Source organism: Saccopteryx bilineata, chromosome 1 (assembly GCF_036850765.1).
Source record: "Saccopteryx bilineata isolate mSacBil1 chromosome 1, mSacBil1_pri_phased_curated, whole genome shotgun sequence".
Lineage (NCBI taxonomy): Eukaryota > Metazoa > Chordata > Mammalia > Chiroptera > Emballonuridae > Saccopteryx > Saccopteryx bilineata.
This window is the reverse complement of record NC_089490.1, coordinates 185,852,210-185,865,318: the sequence shown is the minus strand read 5'-3', so window position 1 is coordinate 185,865,318 and position 13,109 is coordinate 185,852,210. Positions and strand designations below refer to the sequence as shown.

The 13,109-nt window shown below is 37.5% G+C and overlaps 1 protein-coding gene across 1 annotated transcript in view; it reads left to right on the top strand.

Moving 5' to 3' along the window:
• The window catches only part of EDNRA (endothelin receptor type A), a 52,729-nt gene that overhangs the window by 27,020 nt on the left and 12,600 nt on the right, over positions 1–13,109 (top strand). Inside the window, exons 3-4 of the mRNA XM_066281272.1 lie at positions 4,703–4,830; positions 11,499–11,697. Of these exons, the coding sequence (XP_066137369.1) occupies positions 4,703–4,830; positions 11,499–11,697 (327 nt within the window). The remainder of the gene's footprint in view (positions 1–4,702; positions 4,831–11,498; positions 11,698–13,109) is intronic.

Genomic DNA, 13,109 nt, shown 5'->3' with positions numbered 1-13,109 from the left:
TAAAAAGAAAAAAAAAAAAGAACTTTCGCTCTAGAGGGCTCCTATTAATGAGCAGCTTTGGATGTCCCATGGACTAAGGAACAATAAAAGCTAAACTTTATGGCATTGGGTATAAAATAAGTACAAATCAACCTGGAGTGAAGACTCAGACAGTGTGCCCAGGAGTCAAGTACACACACTTTAAGGTATAAATTGCACATCAACCATTGGCTCCTTACATTTTTGCTTAGTTTTGTTGGGTGTGTTCCAGAAAACTGACATGAACAGGTACATTGCACTTATTTAAAAGTTCCCAACCAAGTAGATATTTGTACTAAATATAGTGGTGGGCATCTGCTTTTGGACCTAGTCATTCTAAAAACAGGGTGCTTATCAGTGTATCATGTGGTACAAGTCCTTAGGTAATCCATTTTGACAGGTTTAAAAAATGCAGCCCGTCAACTTTATGATGTTGATTTTGACACTATCCAAATCAGCACACAAATACAGATTTATTTCTACATTACTTTGTGCCATTTAGTAGTATTTTAGTTTTCAGATGATGATCAGGGACTTTAACTATATTCAACTGGAGAAAATCCCCTACGTGAGAAACAAGGCCAGTGTCCTTGCTCAGCAGGCTGCCCTGTGCTGCCTCAGTGACTAGTTGGTGGTTTCCCTCTGTGAGCCCCGTGAGAAGGGCAGGGCACAGCGGGCATCCTCTCCAAGGGCCTGCTCGGTGCCTCATACCAGGCTGAGCAGTCCCATCGCTGCCCGAAGTGAGAGGTCTCCAAGCACAGAGTGTGTGGCACGCTCTCCTCCTGGGTCTTAGTTAACACGGTATTCTCCCACTGCCTCCAGCAACTAGTTGGGAGGTGCATTGTTTCTTTCAACAATAAGAGAAGAGTGAAAATACTACTTTGAGATACTAAGAAACAGCTTTCAGTCAGAAAGTAAATTACAAGATGAATGTATTTTCAGGGGAAAATTGGTACTAATTTCAAAATAAGAAAATATTGTCCTGAATTAATGAGTTGGAATTAATTCATTCAACACCTACTATGTGCTAGGTACTGTGTAATGCACTTGGAAATTATAAACATGAGGGTTGTATAATAGTGCAGACCTTTTTATGGCAAAAATTATCTGACTGCTCCAAGATGCCAGATTAACCCTATTAACCAACTGGTAGTAGCTTGTTCACATTAATGGAATCAGCTAGTTCTTTTGCCATATAGTCCAATTTATCCTAAGTAGTTTCTTATCTTTTTCTATCCTAACCTAAATTGTTTCATCAATGTGGTTTTATAAATCAAAACCTTAGCCTTGGCCAGGTGGCACAGTGGATAAAAGGCCATACCAGCACGCTGAGGTCATGGGTTGGATTCCCAGTTGAATAGCCAGTCAAGGCATACAGGAGAAGCAGTCAATGAGGACACAGCTAATTGGAACAACTAAGTGAAACAATTTGATGCTTCTCTCTCTCTCTTTTTCTCTTTCTCTCCTTTCTCATCAATGGAAAAAAACTTTTTAAATCAAAACCTTTTGATTAGACTTTCCAGAAAAGTACTTTATAAAAAAAAATCATAAAAGACTATTAATAGGTATTATTTCCCATATGGTTCCACTTGTTTTTACAAAAAGCATATGCTTTTATGTACATAGGAAGTTTTCTGGAAGAAAACACAATTAACAATAAACAGCGGTTGCCTTTGGGCAGGAAGTTTAAGGGCTTTGATTGGAAAAAAAGACTTGCTTTTCATTATGTTTTTATACCACTTATGTTTACCATTTAAAATTTTGTATTTTCAATTGTAAGTGCTAGTATATAAAAGAAAGGATGTATTCCCAGTAGTCTTTCAGAAGTGCCAGAATGCCTCTTCTAATAACAGAAAAGTGGGTGAGCTATGCTCTGTGCCTCTCTGATGCCCCCTTCTTTATGTATCTGTTTTATTGCTAAAACAGAGTGAGAAGGAAGGGGACTTTAAATGTAAGATTACTCCGGCCCTGGCCGGTTGGCTCAGCGGTAGAGCGTCAGCCTGGCGTGCGGGGGACCTGGGTTCGATTCCCGGCCAGGCCACATAGGAGAAGCGCCCATTTGCTTCTCCACACCCCCCCTCCTTCCTCTCTGTCTCTCTCTTCCCCTCCCGCAGCCAAGGCTCCATTGGAGCAAAGATGGCCCGGGCGCTGGGGATGGCTCCTTGGCCTCTGCCCCAGGCGCTAGAGTGGCTCTGGTCGCGGCAGAGTGACGCCCCGGAGGGGCAGAGCATCGCCCCCTGGTGGGCAGAGCGTTGCCCCCTGGTGGGCGTGCCGGGTGGATCCCGGTCGGGCGCATGCGGGAGTCTGTCTGACTGTCTCTCCCCATTTCCAGCTTCAGAAAAAAAAAAAAAAGTAAGATTACTCCAACACTGGTTCCAAGAACGCAATTAGCAAGCAGGTCTTACTGGATTTGAGATGGAGTAGTTAAGAAAGGCCTCTTTGAAGAAACCACATGTAACCAGAAAGGGCAGGAGCTGCCTCCCGGCAGGGGCCTAATTTCCCCTGGCTGCATTGGAGAAGTTACTATCCATACATCTTTCAGAATGAAGCAGGTACAGGGTGGGGAAATCTACACTGTGATTATACCTAGAAATTTCCTCTAATGATTTCTTTCATTCCCCTTTGTCTAGACTTTCCCCAAAAGAATCAATGCTCACTCCTGGGGAAAAGAAAAATAACAACAGAAATAACAAAGCATCTATTTGTGTCAAAGAAAGACAATTCTGTGATTCTTTTGTGCCACCAACACCATGACATCTTTCCCTTTAGTCTTCCCTTTATACCTAACACTAGTAAAAAGTTTAAGCAAGCATGAAAAAAGAAAAAATTCAATTGAGATTGGAAGGGCCTAACACAATACATGCTTAGTTGTGGGTTTTTACTTTTCTTAACACCTGTCATTTAGACCTTCACAGGATTTCAGAGTCTCCCTTTTTATGCAAGAAACATTTTCTTTTCTCTCACTGTTGGACATTTGAATTGGGAAACCCATCCAGGTGGGTTTGAGGATTCTCTGCCTCTGGGAATGAACCAACAATAACTTAACAGTTCAACTATTCCAAAGCATATCCTGTGACAACTCCTACACATTTTAATTACACCTCTGTGGTCTTTGATGGAGAATTACAATTCTGGGATAAGTTACTAAACTCTCATTTTATAAAAAGTAGCTTTCAGGTTTTCTTTCCTTTTATAGGAAGTGATTCATCCCAGAAATAGTGTTTTATGTCTTTACTTGAAGCAAGCATTAATAACCAGCAATCAGCCATGGCATAATTATGTGTCAGCTTCATAAAAACTGTCAGTTTAGGGCAGTGTTTTTCTGAAGAGCCCACCAGTTGTTCTTGGACAAAAGTTTATGTGGAAATTCTGAGAAGACACAAACCAAGACTAGAGTAAGATGAAGAAGAGATCAGAGAACTAGATTGAAGGCAAATGTTCTTTTTAGAAAACTATTCAGAAGAAAAGGAAATAGGTTAGAAGACTTAAAGATGACATCTGAAATTAAGTCATATAGGGTCTTAGCCATAAAAATGGAATTTTACAGAGCCCTGTGTTACTAAATTCTCAAAATGCATAGGTTCTGATTTTGTATCTGTAGGGAATTGGTTTTCCACCCTCTTTCAATGGACTCATGTAAATGACCACATTGACCATGAAATTAAACCTCACATAGTTTTAGAAATGGTAGAACAGAAATTCGAAGCTCAACTTAGAGTTACTATGGCAATAGGTACTTTGAAAAAAAAAGAAAGAAAAATTTGGTAAGTAGTATAGTGTTTCCTATTATGTGGAATAAGTTTAAATTCTGAGTCACTAAGCAAAAATTAGAAAAGAAATCAATACCATTTTTACTTTTGAAATGGCATCATATATTCAGCAGGGATTTCCTTCCCCTTTTTAGTAGCTGAACTATTCTGCTCCTAGTACAATACTAATTAGATGAATACCAGAATTCATGGGACTTTGTTCTTGCTGTTTACCATAGCCACAAGAGGGTGCCCATCCTTTCCTACCAACAAAGATTGTAAATTGTCAACAGGAAAAAATAGATTTTCTGCAAATGCTACATACAGGTCACAGAACCCATATTTTTCTGGATGATAAAGGCCAGTTTGGGCCTAAATAAGGAAAGCCCACTTATGACATAGTTACTGAAGCAGTTACTTCCTTAAGCACAGAGGACAAGGTAAGTTCCAAATGGCATTGGGGGTTAACCAGCTGACAACGTCAGTCTATTCTAAACCACTTCATTTTCCTAGTATTCTTCAAAACCTTGCATTCAGAACTTCGGCTGCGTGTCAGGAGATAATCTAATCTTCCATGCCACTAGCTAAAAATGATTTGCTTACTCGTGATTTAGCAAGAATCCATAAGAGATGACTGCCTGCTTCTCTGTTAAGCTGTCACCCAAACTCCATACTTTTGCTACACTTTGAAAAGTAGTTGGTATGACTACCTTATATAAGATCTTCTGTTGTTACATTTCTCATTTTCCATACCTTTCCAGATTGCTGAGGCTTTAAAATATGGAAACAATTATAAGAATATTATGTTACCACCATGCTAACTGGAAAGCATAATGAATAATAAAGTTTAGAAGTTGGGATGATAATTACAAGTATGTGCCCATGTATTCCATGCCAGCTCTGCCCTTTCTTACCATGATGTCTCCTTTTTTCAGCTGCTGGCTGGGCGCTGGCCTTTTGATCACAATGACTTTGGCATATTTCTGTGCAAGTTGTTCCCCTTTTTGCAGAAGTCCTCGGTGGGCATCACCGTCCTCAATCTCTGTGCTCTCAGCGTTGACAGGTAATGCAACTCTTTTCCTTTACACTTTTGTTGAGTTTAGAAAAGCATTTTGTCATAAAGAAGAGAAGTCAAGAAGCCTTGAAAGTTGGTGCCCAGGACAGTTATTAGTTTCAAGTAAATTAAAATATTAACAATTGTGCTCTACTGTTTGGAATTGCTTTTCACATTTGCTGATGATTAGCCATCTTTGGCCTCAGCAATTTGCATCTAGAGCATTTTGCCAATTATATTCATCTGGCAGCCTTATGGCAACAAAGAAACTCTAATTAAAAAGCATGTTTCTGAGTATGTGGCAGGAGTAGAGATTTGAACAGCCCTTCTGGAAAATAAAATCCTACAAAAGTAATTTCCTTCTGACTCAATAATTACAATTCTCAGTATTACTTTTTTAGGAAACAATCCAAAATCTGAACAGAGAATGCATGCACAAAGATGTTCTTTACTAGTTTATCTACAAGAAAACTTGAAAGCAAACTTACTGCTTCTTATTAGAGGAATGGATGAAGATGTTAAATATAATTTATATGTATATGTATAAATAAATGAATATAAAATTGCTTGAAAGAAATACTTTAGTAGTATTATTAGTAAATATTAGTAGTTATGTCTAGAAATAGCAGGATGGGTTTTGTAATATTCTATAAGCAGAAAAAAAATTCTTAATTGATTTACTTCTATTATTTGTTATCCATTTTCCTTATATAATTTATGCCATTCTATATATCTTATTTTTTTCATTTGCACAGCTCATGCCTGTGACCTTTGTTCTATATTAATCCTAATTTTCTCTGGCCATAGAACTCTACAACACAAGCACATGCAGGCACATAGACATGAATACAGGGGCCTGTGTGAATGGAGGAATACATGCATGTTCCCAGCCCAGACTTACTCGCATCCCTACTGTTGTCTTTACAAAAGCACCATTATAATTAGGAAAACATTATTTTAAAAATTAATTAGACTATGTCCCAAAGTTTAGGTAAAAACCAGGATGATAATGAATTTTAGGAGTTATTCAGTATTCTAAAAGAAAACTGCAACTATACGCCTGAAAAATATACAATTTTATTAATCATGTCACCCCAAAATATTGAATAAAAAAATAAAACAAATAGTAAATGTTCCCAACGTGGTTTATCTTAGAATATAATACCACAACACATATATACAAAAATAAGTTCTTCTTACTAAGTATGATTATAAACAGCCTTCAATCATGGCTCCTGTTGCAACAGAGCAATGCCCCAGATGGGCATAGCATTGCCTCCTAGTGGATATGCCAGGTGGATCTCGGTCGGGCGCAAGCAGGAGTCTAGTCTGTCTCTCTGCCTCCCCGCTTCTCACTTCAGAAAAATACAAAAAAATTAAAAAATAAACAGCCTTCAATCTAGGCCATGTGTGTTTATATATTATTAATCCATCTGATTTCATGTATCTTTTAAGGCTACTATTGCCTTATTGATTTTCTGTCTGAAAGATCTATATCCATTGATGCCAATAGGGTGTCAAAATCCTCTACTATGACTGTATTACTGTCAGTCTCCCCCTTTATGTCCATCAACATCGTTTATACATGTAGGTGTTCCTATATTGGGTGCGTAAATGTTTCCAAGGGTTATATCCAGTGGTGGGATTCAGCCAGTTCACATTGTTTCAGGCGAACTGACACGTAAATTTTTACATTCCTAATTTGTTTTGGAAGTTCGTCTGCGCAACAACATATTCTAAGCACCTTAGTAATGTTCATTCCGTCCACAGGTGAAAAAATTGCAAGTGAGAATGCCAATCAAGTAACAGTATGAAAATATCTTAAATAAAAGTTTTATTTTTTTTGTTATGTATTATTTAATATTTTTTCATTAATATTTTAAAACTTTCTTATAACATAATCTAGTTTTGTGTACCTCTTATTGTTCTTATTTAAGTATTAAATGCATGAAATAATAACTATCTTTTGGTATATCTTTTTTTATACTTAAAACAGTCATTAGGGCAGAGAACTGGTTGTTAAATTATTTAGATCCCACCATTGGTTATATCCTCTTGTTGGATTGCTCCCTTTATCATTATTTATTGTCCTTCTTTGTCTCTTACTTTATAGCCTTTGTTTTAAAGTTGATTTTGTCAGATATAAATATTGCTACCAAAGTTTTTATTAAATCTACATTTGCATGAAATATCTTTTTTCATACCTTTAGTTTTAGTCTGTGAATATTTTTCATTCTGAGAGGATCTCCTGTAGACAGCATATATAAGACTGAGGAGAGAGCAGGCTTGTGGACAGGAAAGAAGACAGGAGTTGGATTTGGTTGAGTTTAAATGCCTATTAGATATCCAAGAAGTGACCTCAAGTCTAGAGTTAGAGGTGAGGTTCTAGGCTGGAGTTATACATTTGAAAATTATTTATCAGCATATAGTTTAAATGTTATTAAAGCTATAAGACTGGATGGGATCACCAATAGGAGTATACAGGGATCCACTTAAGGAAATGAGGAGTAGCCAACAAGCAGGAGAAAAACCAGGAAAATGTGGAAGAAAGCCAAAAATAGAAAGCATTTCAAAGAGGATTATTTCTGGAATCTCAGTTATTGGTTATTGGATCTACACTTGCTGATTTTCTATGGCAAGTGAAGATTCTGTGTGTGTGTGTGTGTGTGTGTGTGTGTGTGTGTGTGAGAGAGAGAGAGAGAGAGAGAGAGAGAGAGAGAGAGAGAGAGAGAGATGAGTCTTGTTTTCTTATCCATTCAGCTACCCTATGTTTTTTTATTGGAGTGTTTAAGTTATTTACATTTAAAGTGATTATTGATAGGTATGTATTTATTGCCATCTATTCTCTTACTTATGTTCCTTTTTGTTTGTTTTTCTTCTCCTTTGTCTTCTTAAAGATGCTTTAACATTTCTTATAATACTAGTTTGGTGGTAATGAACTGCATTAGTTTTTCTTGTCTGGGAAGTTCTTTATTTTTTCTTCAATTTACTACTTCCTGGATAAAGTAGTCTTGGTTGTAGGTCCTTGCTTTTCGAAATCACTTTGAACATTTCTTGCCAATCCTTTCTGGCCTGAAAGGTTTCTGTTGAGAAATCAGCTGAGCATCTTATGGGAGCTCCCTTGTAGATAACTAATGGCCTTTCTGTTGCAGCTGTTAAGATTCTCTCTTTGTCTTTAACCTTTGCCATTTTAATTATAATGTGTCTTGGCGTGGGCCTCTTTGAGTTCATCTTGATTGGGACTCTCTGTGCTTCCTGAACTTGTATGTCTTTTTCCTTCATCAAGATAAGGAAGTTTTTAGTCACTGTTTCTTCAAATAAGTTCTTGGTTCCTTGCTCTATTTTTTCTCCTTTTGTTATCCTATGATGTGGATGATCTTATATTTCATGCTGTTCCCAGAGGTCCCTTAATCTACCCTCATTTAATTTTTTTTTTTTTTTTTTGCTACCCTGATTGGATATCTTCCGATATCTTATCTTCTAAATCACTGATTAAATCCTCTACTTCATTTAATGTACTGTTTATTTCTTCTTGTGTATTTTAATTTTAGATTTGTATTCTTCATTTCTGACTAGTTCTTTTTTATGGCTTCTATACCTTTTTTATTCCATTGTATTTCTCACTAAGTTCCTTGAGCATCCTTAAAACTGTTTTTTTGAACTCTGTATCTGATAAATTGCTTGCCTCCATTTCATTTAGCTCTTTTTATGGAGATTTTTCCTGTTCTTTCCATTGTCGCATGTTTCTTTGTCTCCCATTTCAGCTGATTCTTTATGTTTGTTTCTATGTATAGGTAGATCTGCTGACTCCCAGTCTTGGTAGGATGGCCTTACGTTATAGGTGTCCTGTGAGACCCAATGGTGCAGTTTCTTGATCTGAATTTCTTGGACTTGAGCTGAGTGCTATAGGAGTGTCCATTGTGTGGGTTATGTGGGAACTTCTTGTTGCAATTGTGTCTTGATTGCATTGGCTCATTCACGAATGGGATTGACCATCAGGCTGGCTGAATATGAGGCTCAACTCCAGCCATGGCATGCAAACTGGCAGGTGCTGACCCTGCAGAGTGAAATTTACCTCAGCAGGATCTGGTGCCTGCCAAGATCTCCCTTTGGATATATTGATACTTCTTATAAAGCTACTTGGATCCTGCATGGTATTGTCTGAAGCTGGTCACTGGGTGTGTTGGCTCTGGAGCCTCTTGGGAGGGACTCTGGTGCAGGCCAATGTCAGACTCTGCCTGTGACTGGCCCTGGGCAATGTGTTTTGAGCTACAAAGCAATCCACAGTTTGTGGCTGCCTCTACTAGGTCTGGGAGGGACCAAGCTGCACACCAAGGCTGGTTTTTACTAGCATTGGGCCCAGGGGCAGTTCAGCAAAAGTCCCAAAGCACCCTGATATCCATCTCCTCCTGCTTCTACCTGCCAGCTACCTGTTAGGATCAGTCCCTGAAAGAGCCTCTGGCAATACTTAAGTTGCATGAGGTAAGTTCTCAGTGAGTCACCATGTAGGGTTGAGTGAGGTTACCAGATTGATACAGGTTCAAACTTGGTGCCAGTGCTAGGTCTGAAGCCACTCAGCAAATGCCCCAGGGTATTCAAACCACACAACTCAGTCTTTCCTATATTCTGCCAGAAACCCAAGCTGAGCAGGGCAGGGCCATTGGGAATCTGGAAGATGGGGCTAGTGGATCTCTTATGAGGGGGAGGTGCTCATCAGAATCTACTATTCTAACCTACAGTAAAGAACAAAATAGCATAATTCCTAGAAGCTATGTTTTCACAGATGTACAGGTTACAAATAATTTACTAAACTAAACACTAAAAATTATTTCTATTTGTTTTCAAATATCCAATTTACATTGTATTATAGACATATAATATTCTGGGAACTCATGGCACATTATAAAATGAAGCTAGTCTGTGAAGATATTCATAATAAGAACATGTTGACCACATTTTCTTCCTTAAACTACCTTCTATCTCCAATCTAGCCTAAGACATCTGGTTTTCTTACTCCCTTACAGGATAAAGTATTTTATTTAAATCACCTTCCCTGATAACTGATCTAAGAAGAAGGGGGAAGAGAAAGATATAACTTACTGACAGCCTTGGGATAGACATTCAGTCTCCATTCTTTTTAACTTTTACTGAACATCAGGCTGCCAGTCTACTAAGACAACAAAGAAAAGTAAACAGAAATAGAAAGCAAAATAAATAGCAGTCTTTATTCCAATGGAAATAACCATAATTTTGAAAATGCAATTTTGGCCACATCTTAAAAGGATTTTCTTGGTCTATTTGCATAGCTGTGTTTTATTCCATTCTGAACTAATCTGCACTTTTTAAGAGATTGTATTGTACACCAATCGTATTAACCCTAAAAATCTTCTGTAAAACATTTCTCCAGCAAATTGTGCTACATATATGCCATGTGGCATCATTGTGCATACCAAAACTACAGATTATAATCTATAGTGAAGAACAAAATAGCATAACTCCTAGAAGCTATGTTTTCACAGATATACCTCGAAGATGTATTGAGATAGAACAATGAATAGAAGTGATGGGACTCATCTTGGTGGATATGGATAGCTTGTGGGTTGCCTTGGCTTTACTGACTAATTTTCCGCAGTAAGCCACATGTCCTGTGAACCCATGTGCACCTGTCTCCAATGCCTTGGTCTGTTCTACAGCCTTATTCTGGTACTATCTAATGAAGCTATAAAAAGAAAATGTTTCCTTTCTATTACAACAGCAACAAAAATTTCAAGAATGAAGCCACAAAAATACCATGCTACATCACAGGTTCTTTCTTAATACTAAATCTAAAAGTAGTTAGCACCAGACCATCACATCAGATCAAAGGCCATAGATTTTTCTGAAACCAAACTTCCTTTAGACTTAACATTTAAAAATGATTATTATCACAAAAATATTAAAATAAAAAAGGTAAACACAATTTCTCAATGCCAAATTATTTTTTAATTAACATAACTGTTCAGTTACATTTATATTCTATACTTTTATAAGAATCATTTTTTATTAGACTGTAAACACCAAAGATTAGAAATCAATGTATCTTTAAGTTATTTTTATATACTGTAGCACAGACCATAATGGAAGAGATACAGTCATTCTTTGACATTAACCAGAAAAACTATCTGTTTACTAAAACTGCCACCTGGTTTGTACTGGGTGATCATATTTTGAGGGTAGAAGAAGAGAGAAAATGATGGAATATCTATGGTCACTATTCCCTTAAGGATATCTAGCTCCACTTCATAGATAAGATTTCAAGTTTGTTTATTTTTAATATATAAAGATATTATCATGACAAGTACCAGCAGCTTTCACTACCTCTTCCATCATCCAATTTTCCCCCAACTTCAAAAACATACTCACCCCTATTTGATGCTGCCACATTTTACTCTCTCACAAGACTTTGCTAGATGCCAAATGAAGAGCTCAGACTCTGACCTGCCAGGCAGATGATTTCCAAATGGGTGGAACTTTTAATGGCCCCACTAGTTTTTTTACACCAGGATTCACAGAAAGTTCCTAAAAAGCCAATGGTTGGTCATGGCCAAGAGAAGAAGCTTTCCAGCATTTATAATATTTTAAATTGAAAGAATCTAAAATTTCCTAACAACTTGGTTTCATCACCCCATTTTTTTCAGGTATAGAGCTGTTGCTTCCTGGAGTCGAGTGCAGGGAATCGGGATTCCCTTGATCACCGCCATTGAGATTATCTCCATCTGGATCCTTTCTTTTATCCTGGCCATCCCTGAAGCAATTGGCTTCGTCATGGTGCCCTTTGAATACAGGGGTGAAGAGCACAAAACGTGTATGCTCAATGCCACATCAGATTTCATGGAGGTATGAATAGTTTTTAAAGGGAATTGATGGGGGAGGGAAGGAGGTCTTCATTTTCACTTTGCCATCACTAAGACTTGTTGATATCTCTACAGTGCCCGGTTTGGTTTACCCTATGACTTCAACTATTCGTCAGTTGCATAAAAAGTAGATTTTAAACTAGGGGTTAGTTTCTTAAACAGAACAGTTTTGTTTTTACTCTTGTAGCATTCCAACTGTAGACACAACTTTTGTTCTACACCAAACAACTCAGAATTATGAAATACATTTACAAAGAGAGCGATATAGGTATAAAGTGCTATTTGTTTTTATAATAAGTGATAGAGCACAACTTTTATTTGACAGATGTGCTGATACTTTATGTTTCTGGGGGAAATACATGTTGTTCATACACTTTTCTGAAAATATATTTACTAATTCAAAGTAGGAAGTCATACTTACATGTACAAGTAAATATAACCTTGCAAAACTTTTTTAAAAAGTGTTCAGTTTAACAAATTCAGTTGTTTTGTAGTACACTTAGTCACATTAACATTTCCCTGAAAAGCTCAATTACATGAGTGTATTGGGAGACATACTTAAAATGTGTGTTACCTTTGCAAAACTAGCCGAGGGTGGACTAAAAAAAAACCCCACAAGAATAACTATTTCTCTTAAATCAGCATAATTTAGTGCTTTGATGTAAGTTTCATGCAGCTCAGATTCTTACATTTAATCATTATAGACATCTCAAGGTATGTTTTTCTAAATTCACAAAATTAGTGGTGTTACAGTCTACCAGTTATCTTGCTTGACCATTCTTGTTTTAAAATTGAAAATACTCATGAAAGCTGCCAATTGGCAACATTAAAAGTAAGGTCTGCTTATCTACTGACTTTTCTATTAAGTCAAATCTGCACAGTGAAAAACAAAGTAGTCAATAGGAGGTTATCAGATATTGGGCAGTGTGAATAAGCAATCTAAGTAATTCTGACTAAAATGCTAGAGGGAAGAGGCTCAACATAAGAAGGAGCTTACCAATCACTAGAACTGGACAGAATAAAATGGGATACTTGATAATGACTATGCCTCCTTTATAAAGTGGTCAAGAAAAGGGTAGCTACCCCTCAGGCAGGAAGAACCTAGAAGGTGGCAGTAAAGGGTATGAGTTTGAACTGGTAATTGTTTTCTATTTAGAATTCTCTTTCTCCTGTTCTTTTTCTCCCTAATTTTATTTCTCCTCTTTGTTCCACACTTTTCTCCTCCACTTGGCTCTAACAGACTGGAGGGGTGCTCCTCCACATCCCTTGGTGATGCCATCAGTTCCTTTGTGACCCCTTTCTGTACAGGCCTCTGCGATGCAGGGGGCAAGGGACTCCATCCAGTCCCTCAGGGGTCAGCTCCCAGACCCACTCTGGCTGCTTAAGGGGCATTCA